The sequence below is a fragment of the Gorilla gorilla genome, chromosome 1, assembly GCF_029281585.2.
Source record: "Gorilla gorilla gorilla isolate KB3781 chromosome 1, NHGRI_mGorGor1-v2.1_pri, whole genome shotgun sequence".
Classification (NCBI taxonomy): Eukaryota; Metazoa; Chordata; class Mammalia; order Primates; family Hominidae; genus Gorilla; species Gorilla gorilla.
In genome coordinates this window covers 72884323-72900616 of record NC_073224.2, presented here as the reverse complement: position 1 = coordinate 72900616, position 16294 = coordinate 72884323, and the positions used below count along the sequence as shown (strand labels likewise).

Sequence of the window (16294 nt, the reverse complement as noted above, 5' to 3'; positions counted from 1 at the left end):
TAAGCTATAGGCGAAAAAGAAAAATATTCTTGAAAATGAAAGGATGCCGTGATACTAAACTCATATTCATTGTATTTGATGTCACAAAGCATGTTTCATAAGATTTTGAAGAGCTCTGCAATAGCAGCTTTTTGTGGTTGGGGAAAACTGAGCCACAGGCTTGTACTGATTTGTTAATAATGTATTAATTCATCTTAAACCTGAGAAAAATCTAGACTCATGAACAGAGTCTGAGTGCTGCCTCCTTCCTACCCCCATCTACGAGTTTCTTCTGTTGTCCATCATTGTAGCCGCATCCATTGCAGTGTACTAACAAGATGTGTTTGCAGTTGGTGGTTTAGCATTGTTATGAACTAGAAGCGGAAGGAGTAGCTATGGATGGGCCACCAAGCTCTGAGTGCAGGAAACAGACCAGAGAAAAGAAACGGATGACAGAGGCTTGGAATGGAAAATAGAAGAAACCTTATAGCAAGAGTGTGAGAGCCAACATACTTAAATAATTTTAAATCTGCATGAGATATAAGTTGTGGCAGGAGAGACCTTTTTTTCTTTCCCTTGGATGAATAGTGTCCTTTTCTTGATCTCCTCTTTAGACAGTTGTGGGTTAAGGGCTGGAAAGAAAGGTTATTCTCCAGGAAAATGTTATAGCATTTTGTAACTGTCAAGTGGGGCAGAAATATCAGGTACTCTTTTGCTGTTAATGTTGCCTTAAGTGTCAGGGACTTAGTATGGAGATATGTGGACAATGAAAGAACAAGGAAGGTGCAGTGTCCTTCACAGCAAAGGCCTAGAGGGGAGGAGGGCAGCTTTTTTTGGGTCTTCTAGCTTTTTCTAGTCAGGGAAAAATGGCCTAGAGAACTAACCCTCATAAATGGAAAGCACAGTATAGGGTTCTCGGCTCAATCTTCTTGGCCCCTTCCTTTCCTGCAAGAGAACAAGGAGTTTTTGCCTTGTTGTTTTTGACCTTTGTCTTTCCCCTTGAATAAGTAACTTCACAATGGTAACAAGACCTTTCCAAGGTAGGCTTGGTGGCTGTGACCCAGTTCTCAGGTCAGACTTGGCGGAGAGGTGCCTGCCATGGAGGATATTATTCAGAGTAATTAAAACCACACTTCTTGCTGCTCTGTGGAAACAGTCCAAAGTCTTCACTAAGGTTTTCACCAGACATCTGCAGGCTATTTCACCCATGTCGTTCTCCTGAGTCAAGGTCAGCTTCTGAACATTTTTTTCATACCTGACCTGTGTTCTTTTGGGTCAGTTACAGAAAAATGCCTAAGATGTTCTGAGGCCAGCGTTTATTAGAAAAGATTCCCAGGAGTCCTTGAGTCAGCAGCTTCATGTGAGGTCTCTCTTTCCTTTACTTCCTCCTTTCCGTTCTTTCACTATCCCCAATAAAGTACCTCCTTCCCAACTCTTCCCGCCCCAGCCTTTCTTTTATTCGTGGTAGAAGAGGGTGTGTATTAATTCATTGAGCAAAATATTTATTGTCTACTTTGTGCAGGCTCTATTCCAGGCTCAGTAGAAGTAGCAGTAAGCAAAATAGAAGAGTAAAACCAGAGTCCTTGCCACAGCCTACCAGGCCCTCGGCATCTGTCCTTGTCATCTCCATGCCTCCTTTTCTATTCACGCTCACTCAGCTCTGCCCCTCATTGGCCTCTTAATGTTTCTTAGAAACATCCTTCTGCTACTCTTCCAAGGCCTTTGCAGTGGCTCTTTGGACTGCTTAGAGGCTCTTTCCCTGGAGATCTGCAGGGCCCACTTCCTCACTTTCTGGAGAGTTTACTTAGTTTTCACATTCACATTGGGCCTTCCCCAAATACCCAACCTCTGGCCCTCCATTATACCAGGTCACCCTGACCTGCTTTATTTCTCTCCATTGCACTTTTCACTCTCTGACTTAGTATATGTTAACTAATTATTGTTGTCTGTCTCCTCCACACTACCATCTATACTTCATGAAAACAGAGACTTTGGTTTGTTTGCTGCTGTATCCTCAATGTCTAGAATAGTACCTGTACATAGTCCTTAGTAAATAATCCTCATTGAATGAGGACTAAATGAGTGAAAGAATGAATGATGGAATAAATGAATGAAAGGCTCACCATAGCTTGTATGGTAGGGAGTGATTCAGAGGCTGGTTGCTGAATGCTGACTGTCATGGCTGAAATCCCTGCTGCACGTATTAGTTGTATCTTTGAGGGCATGTTACTTAATTTAAGCCTTCCGGGCCTCATTTTTCCCATCTGTAGAATAGGAATAAAAATAACTTCACTCTATAGAATTATAGGAGAACTAAACCAAGCCGGCATGTAAAGCCCTTAGCACAGTACCTGGCATATAGTAAGTTCTCAATAATTATTAACTGCTGTTATTATATTGGATCATTTGCCAGAATCAAGCAGAGCCTGAGAGATTCTTCAGGATCACCCGCCTCCTGATCTGGTGTTACTGAGACTTTCCTGTTGGGGAGCAAAGGTTAGCAAGGGCCCCCACTAGAGAGACCGTCCCTGGGTACAACTTTATCTAAGGGTTTCTTTGAACCACAGATACACCTGGTCTTCCCCTTCAAACACATATAAAACACTTCACCTTACCAGATAGGCTACAATGAATACAGACATCCTCTCTGGAAATAACTGTTTCCTGTTTAAATATTTAGCAACCAGTTAAACATTGTACTGGTTTTTTCTTTCCCTTTTCTATTACTTTTTAGGCTGCAGTAAATAATTGCTTAAGGCTGCACTTTAGGAGACATTTGTAAATTTTTCTTTTGCCTTGTGATAACAGAGAAAACCATGTCAAAAGTCATCTGACAATTTTTATTTTAAGTTTTATGAGTTACCATTTAAAGAAGAGCAGTTGGTCATTGGTAAGCCTTCTTAAGAGGTTGGAGCTTTGATCTTAAATCCTAGGGACGCTTTGCAGAAATTGGACACGACATCGTTGACAGGTTTGTCGGTAGCTATTCTATGGCCATTAATTAAACACACACACTCACACACACACTTTATTTACTACCCTGGAATAAGTGAATTGAACTTGACTTTGATTTTTGATGGGAAGCTATGAGAGGGTCCAGGAAAACATCAAAGGAACCTTCTTAATCTAGTAGGACTGACTGTCAAAGGACCTAGCCTGAACATTTAAAGAGTTCTGGATTCCAACACTAGTCTAGTTTCTTTTCTGTAAAGCAGTAATTCTCTTTAATGATAAGAAAGGTACAGGGATGGCCTGGCATGTTGGCTTATGCCTGTAATCCCAGCACTTTGAGGGGCTAAGACGGGAGGATCACTTGAGCCCAGAAGTTCGAGACCAGCCTGGGCAACAGAGTGAGATCTCGTCTCTACAAAAAATAAAAAAAATTAGCCAGGCATGGTGGCATGCATCTGTGGTCCCAGCTAGTGCCTGTGGTCCCAGCCTCTCAGGAGGCTGATGTGGGAGGCTTGCTCAAACCTAGAAGGACAAGGCTACAGTGAGCCATGACTGTGCCACTGCACTCCAGTCTGGGCAAGAGAGTGAGACCCTGTTTCAATGGGAAAAGAAAAAAAATTAAGAAAGGTGCAGGGGCAAGTAATCATCTCCATCCCAGTCCATTAAGTTCCACAAGGTTACAGGCTCTTTCCTTTTATCTCACTTCTAAAAGACTTCTTTGGAATAGCGTATATACTTTTGTTTTGCATTTTAATAGTTTTTACCTTTAAGATCTCAACTTTAACATCTTAAAACTTTTTTTCTTTTTAATTGTAGATTTTTGGAATAATCACAGCTATCTTAAAACTTTTATGCTCCTAAGCCCTTAGAAGTGAGGGCTTGATACTTGTAGAAGCATAAATAAGGCCAGATGATGCCTTTGCAGAGGCAAATCTGAACCTAGTAGTTGGGAGGTCCATTACTGCGTCTGCTTCTGAAACCCCAATAGAGCACTAGCAACAGGTAGCCATTGCATGCCTGTTGGGTGCCAGGCATTAAAGAGTTGGGTGCCAGCTCTAAAAAATAGTGAGCAAAAAGAAAACATCCTGGTCTGCTGGAGTTTATTTTCTATGGACAATTAGCACAACAACAAAATCAACTACACAGTATATCAGAAGGTATTAAAAGCCATAGAGAAAAATAAAGGAGGAAAGGGGCTGATGTTACAGTTGGTTTGTATTTTAAATAGGGCAGTCTGGGAAGGCCTCACTGATAAAGTGATACCTGAGCAAAGACCTGAGGAGCTGAGAGAGTGAGCCCTTGGCACAGGTGTGGGAGGAGGCAGCAGCAGGCACAGATTCGGAGGCAGGAGGATGCCCAGTGTGTGGGTGGAGCAGCGAGGAGGCTGGTGAGGCTGGAAAGGGAGTAAGGGCTGAGGAATTGTAGGAGACGTGGGAGGAAGTCTCTGCAGATCATTCAGGGCCTTGTGAGACACCTAAGACTTTGGCCTTTTCTCAGAGTGAGATGGGAGTCATGGGAGGGTTTCTCCCTTTTTCTTTTTTCTTCTTCTTCTTCTTCCTTTTTTTGTTTTTTGTTTTTTGTTTTTGAGAGACAGCATCTTGCTATGTGTTGCCCAGGCTAGGCTTGAACTCCTGGGCTCAGGAGATCCTCTTGCCGCAGCCTCTTGAGTAGCTGGGATTGCAGACATGTGCCACCATGCTTGGCTTTTTATGGGAGGGTTTTGAGTGGAGCAGTGACATGATCTGATCTACATAAAGCAGGATTGCTCTGGCTACCGGGCAGAAGCTGGGGACCATTTAGGTGGCTGTTGTATTGATTTAGGCTACACTTGATTTACACTATCCAAGGAGCCAGGGTGGAAGCAATGGAAGTGATGAGAAGTGTTTGGATTCAGGATATATTAGAAGGGCAGAGCAAAAAAGATTTCCTGATGGGTTGGGTGGAGAAGAGTTGGTATGTCTGCAAGATTTGAGCCTCAGCAACTGGATCGTGTGCTCTGCCACACACTCCTTTTTATCCATGGCCCTTATTGGTGTCCAAGTTATTATCAAGCAGTCACTCTGATCCCAATTGTGAAACTGTAGACACTCTGGTAGCCAGGAGAAATACTTCTGTGGTCCTCTGAGCCATTGCTCAGAAGATGCTACCAGGTTAGTTAATGAGAGAGAACTTGGCTCACCAGTGTAAGTTACTTAGTCTTTCTTGACACCTTCTCATTACACATTTGGCATCACATTCTGGGGAGGAACTGTGATAGGTGTTGGTGCCATCCAAACCTGCACCTAAGCTCTGAGTCTGAAGAATGCAGGAAAAGAGCAGAAGAGCAGGAGAAGCTAAAGCAAAGATAAAGAATAGAGAGATCTGGAAACTTTTAGTACAAACCACTTTGAAAAGAAGACTATCAGGAGCAGTAAATGTGTATCTTTCCCTGGTGTTTTCCCTTTTTATATCTACCTTTCATAGCTTCCAGTTGAAAGATAAAAAGATGTGATATTTCCACAATAACTGGAGTGGGAATTAATGGACTAACATGGAATGTAACAAAAAACGAAGGTTAAGTCCCACATTTAGTAATTGAGAGATGGCAAGAGAAGAGTTTATGGATCCTTCTAGTCAGATACATAGAAGATACACTGGCTTTCCAAGATCCCACTCTTGCTTGCACCCACCGTAATCTCTCCTACTTAAATAAACCACCAAGCCTGCTGTGAGAGAGTACGAGGACATAGTTTGCTACGATGTTGGCCAAGTATAGAGCTGAAAAATCTCACCCTGTTTATTTATTAGGAATCTTGTTTTCCATCCTTGCCTTGCTCATGTGGGGCTGAGTAAATCTTAATCTGAGTTCTTATCTCAGGAAGAGCAAAGGGTAGCCCTGGAAGCCTTCTAAATAGCAGGTGCAGGACAGAATGAAGAGGAAAAGAGAGGGTGGAGACCAGTGGAAAATATCTTTGAGAGGCCAAGAAATCCATAAGGCTGATGAGCTAGAGAAAGGAGCAGGTGGATGGGTGAGCTGGTGCCTAAGGGCGCAAACTGGAACCTACCGGGATGGGATGATAGGGAGACCAGATGGACTGGCGTTGGGTCAAACCAGATGGTGGGCTTTTATTTTTAAAAGGATTTGTAAGTCCTAGGAACAAGGAACCATAAGGGTACTGGGCCTTTAATCCCATTAGTAGAAAACAAAAGTGTGCTCTTTAAAAATGTAAACTCATCAATTATAGAATTTATCAAAACTTTGGGACAGACTACTCACTTGTGAAACCCCAAGGAATCTCTGGATTCTGTATTGATGGAAGGAGAAACTGAAGAAATAGTCTAGGCATTATAAGTTAATTAAAGACTCCTCCTTAATAATTTAAAGTGCATTTACTAAGTTTACATTCCAAACCAAACAAAATATGATATATTTGTATGAAATAGGCTGGCTCACATGTGGAGTTGGGAGAACAGCTAGCAGTGTAAGTAGGGACTGATGAATTATTGAGTAAATTTTGAGTTGATAATGAGAAAATTTTTAAAATTTAAGCATCTATTGCTTTCCCAGAAATCAGACCCCTGCACCCCACCTCCCCAGTTGCTGTGTCTAGAGCAACCTGGCTTCAGTATAGCTACAGCTGCTCTCCTGGTTGCTAAGACATGAGAGCTTTTACTGTAGTCCTTGTCTCTATCCCAGCCTTAATTTTAGGGTCCAGAGCTATTTCCATAATCCCTCCACAACAGACTTATTTTCAAGGAGACCAGACTCTTAAGTGTAGCCTGGAGCCATCAGTTTGTGCTCCCATGTGGCATGAGTGTGGATGCTGTGCCTGCAGAGCCATGTGTCCCTTGCATAGACATGCAGAGGGGTTGGACGGGAGGGTTTGGTGTGCTACAGAGTTCATGAGGTATCTGCCTTCTTCGTATTATGTAATAGCCGATTCTCCTGCTGATAGGAACACTCTAATCTAAAAAAGTCAATAAATGTTAAGTGTTAATATTAAGAGAAAGTTTTAAGTAGTGTGATTAGTTGTTAAATGACTTTTCTGTTTAGAATATGCAGATATATCCATTAAGTAACTATCAATAATACTGCATCATTTTCAATGCTATTTCATAGATATATCTTTCCTTAATTACTTCTGAGAAGTATAACTGTCACTTTGTAGTTGAAGTTGAATAGAGTTGCTTTCCAACACCACTGACTGTTTTTGCTTGCTTGTTCATTATTATCTCTACAGGTATGGAAACCTGACAAGCCCAAACTGTGAAGAAGATGGAAGCCAAAGTTCATCAGAGTCCAAAATGGTGATCAGGAAGTGAGTCTCCCTTTTCTTTGCATTCTAAGCTCTCAGTCAAGACAATATCTTAAAGTAGTTTAGTAGAGTATTTTATTCCTTTGAATGTTGCCATGATTTTTTTTTCCATAATGCATACAGAGGCTTATTTTTTGATTACCTAACAATATTCATTTATGTATCCAGTGAAAGTATCTTAAGTAACCGCTGTCTGCCAGGCATTGTGCTAAGGTATACAAAACAAACAAGTGAACAAAACAAATGAACAAAATAAACAGTCCCAGCTCATAAAAAGTGTGTATTTTACCAGAAAGAGACAAAGAATACACACAAAAAAGTGAAGAATGAAGCAGGGTCTGAGGGCTGGAGCGTTTGGCTATGTGTAGGGTGCCCGGATTGGGCTGTCTGGTCTGTTGGCATTGGAGCACGCCGAAATGAGGTGTGCCCTGAGCCTTGCAAATAGCCAGGCAGACAGACCACGGGAAAGGCTCTGAGGCAGGAGCGGTGTTTGAGAAACAGCAGGGAATTGCATGTGGCCGGAGCGCGTGCTAGGGGATGAGCACTGTGAGGTGAGCAGGAAGGTGGCCACTCACAAGGGGACTCATAGCAACTTGGGGAAAGATGTTGAATTTGATTCTGAGGAAGATAAGAAGCGCTTAGAAGGTTTTGAGAAGAGTGCTGTGGCCTGACATATCTTAAAAGACCCGCTCTGGCTCTGTGTCCGGAAAGTAGCCTGTGGCAGTGTGGCTGGGGGCAAGGGTGGGAGCAGGGAGCCTGGTCAGGACCCTCCCAAGAGTCCAGATGAGGGCTGCTTGTGGTGCGGGCTGAAGCAATAACAGTGAAGGTGACCAGCCTTTGCAGAGATCTTCCAGGTGTTGGTGGCAGGACAAGCTGGAGTGCATGGGCTGTGTGAGAGAACAAGAGGAGGCCAGATGCTTCCCAGGGTTGCGGTTTGAGCAGCAGAGAGACAGAACCTTGGCTTTATAAAATAAGGAAGATCGAGGGAGCAGGTTTAATGGGGAGTGTGTATCAGAAATATAGTCACAGACATAATTAGCTCAGTCTAGATTTCAGGGAGAGGCATGGAATGGAGGTATAAATTTGGATGTCTTTAGTTTATACATGGTATTTAAAGCTATGAGACTGAATGTGGCTTCCTGGGAACTAAGGGCAGATAGAGGAGAGAAGATCCAGAGACTGAGCCTGGTTCCTTGGGTGTTTAGAGTTAGGGAAGTAGAGCGTCTGGCAGAGGAGACTGGAACAGAGCAGCTTTGGGGAAGGATGGGGGAGGAGAAAAAAGAAGTTGTTGTGTCCCAGAAGACAAGCAAAGAAAGGATTTCAGGGAGGGAGTGACCAACTCCCTCCAGTGCTGCCCATAGATCGAGTGTGAGGGTCTGAAAAGTGACTCCTCCTTTGCAGTGCTGCGGTCTTTGGTGACTTGACAAGTGCAGTTTGGTGGATGGAAAGGTGGGCAAGAGAGAATGAAGGGGATGAAGTGGGGACAGTGAGTCTTGTTAGAGGAGGAGCTTTGCTGCAAAGGGGAATAGAGAAATGCATGGAAGATGGGTTTTTTTTTGGTTGTATATGTGTTTTTTAAAAGATGGAAGATATTTTATGCTGATGAGAATGTCCTATGAGAAAACATCCATGATGCGGGGGTGGGGGCCATTGTAGGGGTGATGTTCCTGAGTAGATGGAATGTGCACCTGGGTGCCTGAAACCACTAGTGTTAAATATTCATTTTGGGGCCAAAAGTCTGGGGGGAATCCTGTGGAATTTTTAACTCCTCAGAAGAGTTACTGATAGACTCCTTTCTTCAGGAGCTAGGGATGTGACAGTAGAAAGCTGAGTATCTTTTTTAACTCCTGAGTTAGGTTCCATGTAGTTTTACAGTTTTATTCAGTGGATCATAACTTTCCAGAAAACCAGACATACCAGTGTAGGTATTTGAATGTCAAGCACAAGGTACAGTGGGAGGAACAATTCTTTTGTTTTTAGAAGGGCTTGGGGAAGGCCTCTTGGAGGAGGTTACCTTTGATCTGGGCCCTGAAGCATGGTGAAGATTTTGTTGGTAGAGCCGTCTGGGTATAGGAAACAGTGGGACCAAATTGGACAAATGCAATTTTCATGGAATTTTGGGGAACAACACAGAATTGGTGTGGCTGCTTCATAGAGTACATGTTAGGTGAGAGGGGAGTCAGTGGAGCTGAAGCTAGATTGGACTTACTTCATGAAGGGCATTAATTTCTTGCAGGAGAGTTTGGACTTTCTCTGGTAAGCAGTGGGCAGTCAGCAGTAATGAATTTTTATAGGAGGGAAACAATATAATCTAAAAGGTGATTTTTCAGAATGGGTTAGACATAGAGCCTTCTCGCTCAAAGTGTGACCGTGGACCTATAGCATCAGCATCTCCTGGGTGGGAGCTTGTGAGAAATGCAGACTCTCAGGCCCCATTCAGACCTAATGGATTAGAATCTGCATTTTAACAAGATTCTCAAGTGATTCCTAAGCACTTTAGAGTTTTGAGAATCATAGGAGTCTATGAAAACTCACTAAGATAATGATTTTTTTAGAAGAACCTTTTTATAATGGACATTTTGGAGCATGTACAAAAGGAGAGATACTGTAAGAATTGAGTGTAATCTAGACTTGTGAGCAGATTCAGAAATAGACATGTTATTATACACATATTTTGGAACTCAGTCCAATCTAGAGCTGCCATTCAATTAGCCACCTGAACACTCTGAGGAGAGTCACAATCTGAAAAATATCCAGAGCTGGCTGGGAGTGGTGGCTCATGCCTGTAATCCCAACACTTTGGGAAGCCCTGGAGGGAAGATCACTTAAGGCAGGAGCTCAAAACCAGCCTGGGCAACGTAGTGGGACTCTGTCTCTACAAAAATTTTTTAAAAAAATTGCTGGACGTGATGGCACATGCCTGTAGTCCCAGTTACTTGGGAGGCTGAGGCAAGAGGATTGCTTGAGCCTAGGAGGTTGAGGCTGCTGTGAGCCATGATCGTGCCACTGCACTCCAGCCTGGGCAACAGAGTGAGTGAGACCTTGTCTTAAAAATAAATAATAATAATAATAAAATCCAGAGCATCTCTGTCCCATGAGGTGTTTTGAGATAAAATAGATTTTTTGGGAAATAGCAGTTAAGAAAATTGCACCCTGGGTATGAAGAGTCATGTTCATTCTTTTAAAGTCTCATTCGAATTCGTTGTATACTAGGAACACTAATGTGAATGAAATTCCAAGCTAAGCTGTTTTAAAGGGTTTTAGAGTTTTAAGCATATGAGGGCTTAACAAAGAGCTTCACACAGAACTCCCCTGAGGGGTCCATCCTCTGGGGACAATGGTCCTTTCCTAAAGTCTCACAATAACTTGGTGGAAAGTTCTTGACCCTTTTGCTCAGACTGAGTTGCCTTTTAAAAAATTATGCCTGATGAAAATATGCCACTTTATCTTATAATGGGTCGCTCTGTCCTACAGATTCCGGAATGTTAAATCCCTTCTTACTGGTGACCTCTTTCTTCCTTCCATTTCCCTTTCTTCTGTCTTTCTCACTGTTTTTTCCCCACGTCTTTTATTGTTTTTCATCTCACTTCACTATTATTTTTTGGCTCTCTTTTTCTGAAACTATGCTTCTCCTGATCATTTCTGTGCCTAGATAGGGTCACTGCTTTGTCTTTGTCTTTGTGAGAGGAAATCAGGGAAGCACCTTCTCCCATCTGTATGTAATGTATTGCAAATTTCCTGGTCATCCCAGACCTCTGGCATCTGACTTGCAGCAATGATTGAGGGCTTCCTGATGACCAATAGATGTGTAGGAGGTATGGCAGTGGTTCTCAACAGTGCGATTGTTATCCTCCAGAGGACATTTGCCAGTGCCCTACAGACATTTTGGTTGTCTCAACTTGGTGGGGGGGATGCTATTGGCAACTCATGGGTAGAGGCCAGGGATGCTGCTAAACGTCCTAGCATGTGAAAGTTTCTTGTATTGGTTCGAACCCTAAAAGCATGCCAACAGACAACACAAAGCGGTGTGGAGCAACACACTGTTTTAATGAGTGCCTGGGTGCAGGCGGGCTGAGACCTAAAATGACATCAGCCCCAAGTGAGGACGGGACAGGGGCTTTGTAGTCCTCTGTAAACAGGAAGTGTCCCAGTCTGACGTGACTGCTACGTAGTACCTGGACGGCCTCTTTCTCGGTCTTCAGGGGTATGTGTCTTCCGGCCACGGTAGGTGTCTTCAGGCCAGGGTAGTTGTCTTCCGGCCAGGGTAGGTGTCTTCTGGCCCGCTGTCTTCCTGCTTCTGCTATCTTGCTGACGCGTGCTGCTGGCGCAAGTGGCCTTGAGCCTTGGGACTGGGCCTGAGAAGGGAGGAGTTACTCATCCCTTCAAGCTTTCGGGCCCGGGGGAGAATCTTTCAGCATGCACAAAGTAACTCTCCTCTACCCCAACAAGGAATGATCTGACCTTAAATGTCAATAGTGTCTAAGAAACCCTGCTATGTAGTATTGAGGCTCTAGTTCTCAAGTGAAACTGTCTTTATGAATACCTAACATACATAAAAATAGAAGAAGGCCTATTTGGAAATTTCTTTATTTGTGTCTCTTTTTATAAGTAGCTGAATCAAATGTGGAAGTGATCCAGAGGCAGCCACATGGAGAGGGAAAGGCCCTGGTGAAGGAGCCTGGAGAACTCAGATCCTGCTCCTTCTCTATCACTCTGTCACTTACCAGTCATCTGACCTTGGCTTAGTCCCTTCACCTCCCTTTGTTTCAGTTTCTTCACCTGAAAAATGAGTGCTTGGAATAAATGCTCGCTGAGGTCCTTTTAAGTTCAGTGATGTCTAAGATAAAATTTATTTAGCTTTTTCTTTCTCTCAAAAAATGAATAACAGAGACAGAGATATGGTCCACACAGCATAGTGGACTTTTGAGAGTACGGTACCTTCGACCACTTTTCTCTGTTGGAAAGTGTGTTACCAGTTTTGAAGAGACAGGAAGAAACACATACACAAGCTTTGTTTGTTATTAGTCATGACATCACAGCTGCTCACTGGGGTCATGAATAAAGAGCTGAGCTAAAGCATTGTCTTGTGGGAGTAAGGCAAGGAGTGGCAAAATGCCCATTGTTTTCTTTTGCTATGAATCTGTTCTCTTGTGATTTCAGGTGGAAAACCGACAGCAGGAATCCAATGACATTCAAGAAGTAAACATCCTGTTTAGGGCAGTTGCCTTCAGTTTTGCAGACCTGGGTGGAGGAGGGGATGGGAACAGGGACTCACTATTGGATTTAACCATGAACAGAAAAATGCCCAAATATTGTTTGTTTTCCCGTTTTTGCTGTAAAGCAAAGAGCAACCCTTACATTTTATACAGGCTCCCAAGTACCGAGTAAAATCTTTCCTGTATTTCCAAATATGGATTTAAACCTTTCAGAGGGTAAAAGAACTTTAAAGAAGGAAAATGTGGAAATACAGATGAAGCATTCAAGATGAAAAATTGGTTTCTGATGTCTTGGACCACAACCAACTGTGTTCTTCATGCATTTAAAAAAGTATCAGATTGTGCAGGGACTCCCACATGCGGAGTACTTGTAATTCCAGTCCAGAGTTCAGGCTTTGCACAATGTCAGGACCCTCTAAAGTTATCTGGCTAAGACAAGAATGTCTTCAGTTGCAAAGGATTCAACTTCCAAGGCTTCTGGATGTTGGAATCTTTGCCTCACGGTGATTTCTGATGGTAGGGCTAGACTGATTATATAAGGTGTGCCACATTTATTTCTAGGATCCCTAAATTGGCCACTATTTATCAATTAGGAAACCCACTTTCTATGACAGAAGAAAACATTTCTGCCTATATTCATTCTACCCGTGCCCTTTTCCTGCTGACATTTTTACACGATAAAATGCTATCTTTTTAAATAATAAAATCTGAACCAGATGGAAAAAGCGAATTGTCTCTAGGGCAGATTTATTATAGTCATTGAATTCAGAAATGAAGAGAATGTAAAGAAGGGATATTAACCATATAGAGCTTTTACAACACGAATCTTCATTCTCTGAATTTTATATGAGATGGCCATATCTCCCTCTCTCTCTATATAACTTTATTTAAAGAGATTTAAAACTCCTCAAGAAATGATGCTTTATTTCTTTCCTTTAATGACTATTATAAGGTTGAAATTGTTTCTGTTTTCTTTTCTTTAATTGAATCTCATCAGTTTCCTTCTGGAGTGCCAAGTTTTGTTTTCTCAAACTCTCTACCATAGTAGTACTTCAAATTGTTGAAATCGTTCTGCTTTCATTTCCACATATTCAGAAGATACGTATATTGTTCTTGTAATCTTTTCCCAGAAGTTGTAAACAGTGACACCAGATTTCAGTCACTGGTAAAGGATCATGTAAATAGTAGTAATCCAAGACACTGGATACACTTTAAAGAGAAAGGAAAGGAGTTAAAGGAAGTTGGCTGTGTTACATTACAGCCTCAGAAACTTCACAGTGGAAAGTTAAAAAATCTTCCCAGAGAGTTTGCAATCAATATTCATTCCTGCAAATTCAGATGCCCTAAGAAGGCAATTGAAATTAATTTGAGTGATTATAACAAAAATGGGGAAAAGGAGGAGGGGTGAAGAACAGCAAAAACAAGATTTAAAACTCCAATTTAGAAGAATTAAAAGTTATAATGTGAAAGGAATTTTTTTTTAAAGTGAAACAAAAGAAATGAAGAAGTGATATGCCATATCGAAGAGTCTGGTATTGTCTTTAAAATATCCCTACAGGACAAAGAAAAATAAAAACCATAGTTTTACAAGTCATTAGCATTCTAAGTCAAGTCTGCATTTTAGGGACATGGGTAGAAGGCCCTGAGCAGAAACTGATGTTCTAATAGTTGAGGAAGAATAAAACAACATTGATAATCAATGGCTCAAAAAGAAGACAGATCAATCATACGAGTATCTCCTAGGGTTTTCTACATTAAAGAATGTCTCTTTTAGAAAGGAAAACAGACATCACAATTAGACTGTATTGTTTGATTCACTGCACAGCATTGTAAACAATGAAAATGATGACACTGCCCTTGCCACCACCATTGGCTACAATTTGTGGTATGCTTACAAGGCATTCTGCTAAGTACTTTATATTTGTGTCTTCTTCAACCATCACAAATATGCTGAGATATTGTCCTCACTTTATAGGATATAAAGTGAAGCTTCAGAGAAGTTACGTATTTTGACTAAGATCAGGCAGGTGGTTAAGTGACAGGTCTGATATTTGAACTCCCGTCCAACTGACTCCAAGACCTGGGTGGGAAGCCCAGGCATGCCATTTATAGAAGAGCGTTGGGATCTCGGATACTCAAGATTTTTCTCCACATTTGCCTATATCACCATAATAAGACTGCGGAAGTACATGAAGAACTAGATTACAATATCATTGTTGTGACTAATGTTTTAGATTGTTATTATTCTGAGATCTTTTGTCATTATTTCCATTGCTCTGTGCTGTTTTGCCTGGCTGTTGCTTTATTATTGAATGAATACCCTGAGCAAGGTTCGCACACAGCTGTTAGAAATGTGGAAGCTAGACCTTTTTCCTGGGGAAGGAGATGGGTTGAAGGATGTGAGGAAACAAGACCAAATTAGGCCCATCAAAGGAGAACCTGCTTCCTGTTCCTTGTGCCTCGTAGCATCTGTCACTACCAATGGAAACTCAGTTCTAGTGGTGAAAACTATAGAAGGCCTCAGCCATTTTTTTCAATAGAGTTCTATTTATAACATGAAAACTCCCTTCTTGGACTGTGGGGAATGAGTTATTGAGGTCCTTGAAAGATAATTTTGGTGACTGGCGATGTCCTTTTCTAATAATAGCTAGAATTTATTGACTACTTAGTAGGAATGGTCCCTGTGTTAAGTACTGTACATACTTGATAAATCCTCATAATGATTATGTTTTATTATTCTTATTTTACAGAGGAGGAACCTGGGGCGTAGGTTAAGGAACATGTCCAAGGCTACACAGTGAATAAATGAAAGAGCTGGGATTTAACCCAGGCCTTAACCTCTGTGCTGCATGACCTTTACTATTTTTCCTCTGATAAAAATGAAAATATTTCTCTTAAGTACTTAGCTTGGGAATGAAAGACAGGTGTGTAAATAACCTTGACTTTGGGTAATTGGCTTTAGGCTTATCCATCCTACTCCGGGCCCTCTCCCACTCACATTTACTGTCTTTCTGTATGTCTTCCTTTCATAATCTTTTTCTTCCTCCTTCTTGCCGTAGAGGTTTTTTTTTTTTTCTCTTCTCTCCCTTCCCCATAGTCCCTGCGTTGCCCTTGCCTTCTTAGTGCTTAAATCTGACTCTGGCTTTGTTGGCATTATTTCCCTGGTCTTCTCTCAATCTCTCTTTCACGTCTCCTCCTAGTATTTGAATCTCTGTTTACCAACAGCACTGAAATGTGACAATGTAAAGTGTAAAAAAGCAACGCAGGACAACCTTGACAAGTCCAGATAATAATATTTTCATCCTTTCCAGGAAAAAAACAAAGAGGAAAGCTTTGTATCTTTCTTTGTTCCTTCTCATCAGGAAAATCATCTAGCTGGAGGTCTCAGAGGCAGCTTCTATCTGGCAACCTTCCCTGAAACAGAGCAAAACTGTTCTATGATTAGGAGAACAAGGTGGAGGGTCCGGCCCAGAGTCAGGGTCAAGGTTGACTTAGGCTTCAGTTCTTGAAGAACAAAGTGTATTAGATCCTGCCCTCAGAGCTTGGCAGAAGTTACTTCATTGCTTGAAAGGCCCACCGTCTGCGTAAATCTTCTTACCTTTTCATTATCTGCAGCGAAGACAAGATCCAGTTCTCAGAGAATGTATTAAAATAGAAAAACATTTTGCTGCTTTTGAAAAATGGTTCCATGTCTTATTTTCTGCTGATGATTAAGTACAAAAAATTATTATTTCAAATAGATTGCTGGGGAGAGAAAAGAACTCTAGATGGATAGTGTTATTCTTTTTGTCACGGTAATCCTATTTCTTGGCTCAGAAGTTACACATCATGGGAGAGGTGACTTCATACCTG

General features: G+C 41.8%; 1 protein-coding gene across 5 annotated transcripts in view; it reads left to right on the top strand.

Annotated features, from left to right (window-relative positions):
- Positions 1-16294, top strand: part of RGL1 (ral guanine nucleotide dissociation stimulator like 1) — a 292061-nt gene that overhangs the window by 222341 nt on the left and 53426 nt on the right. For all 5 annotated transcript variants that reach the window (XM_004028034.5, XM_004028033.5, XM_055367315.2 and 2 more), the window contains one exon: positions 7152-7229. In XM_004028034.5, coding sequence (XP_004028083.1) covers positions 7152-7229 — 78 coding nt within the window. The remainder of the gene's footprint in view (positions 1-7151; positions 7230-16294) is intronic.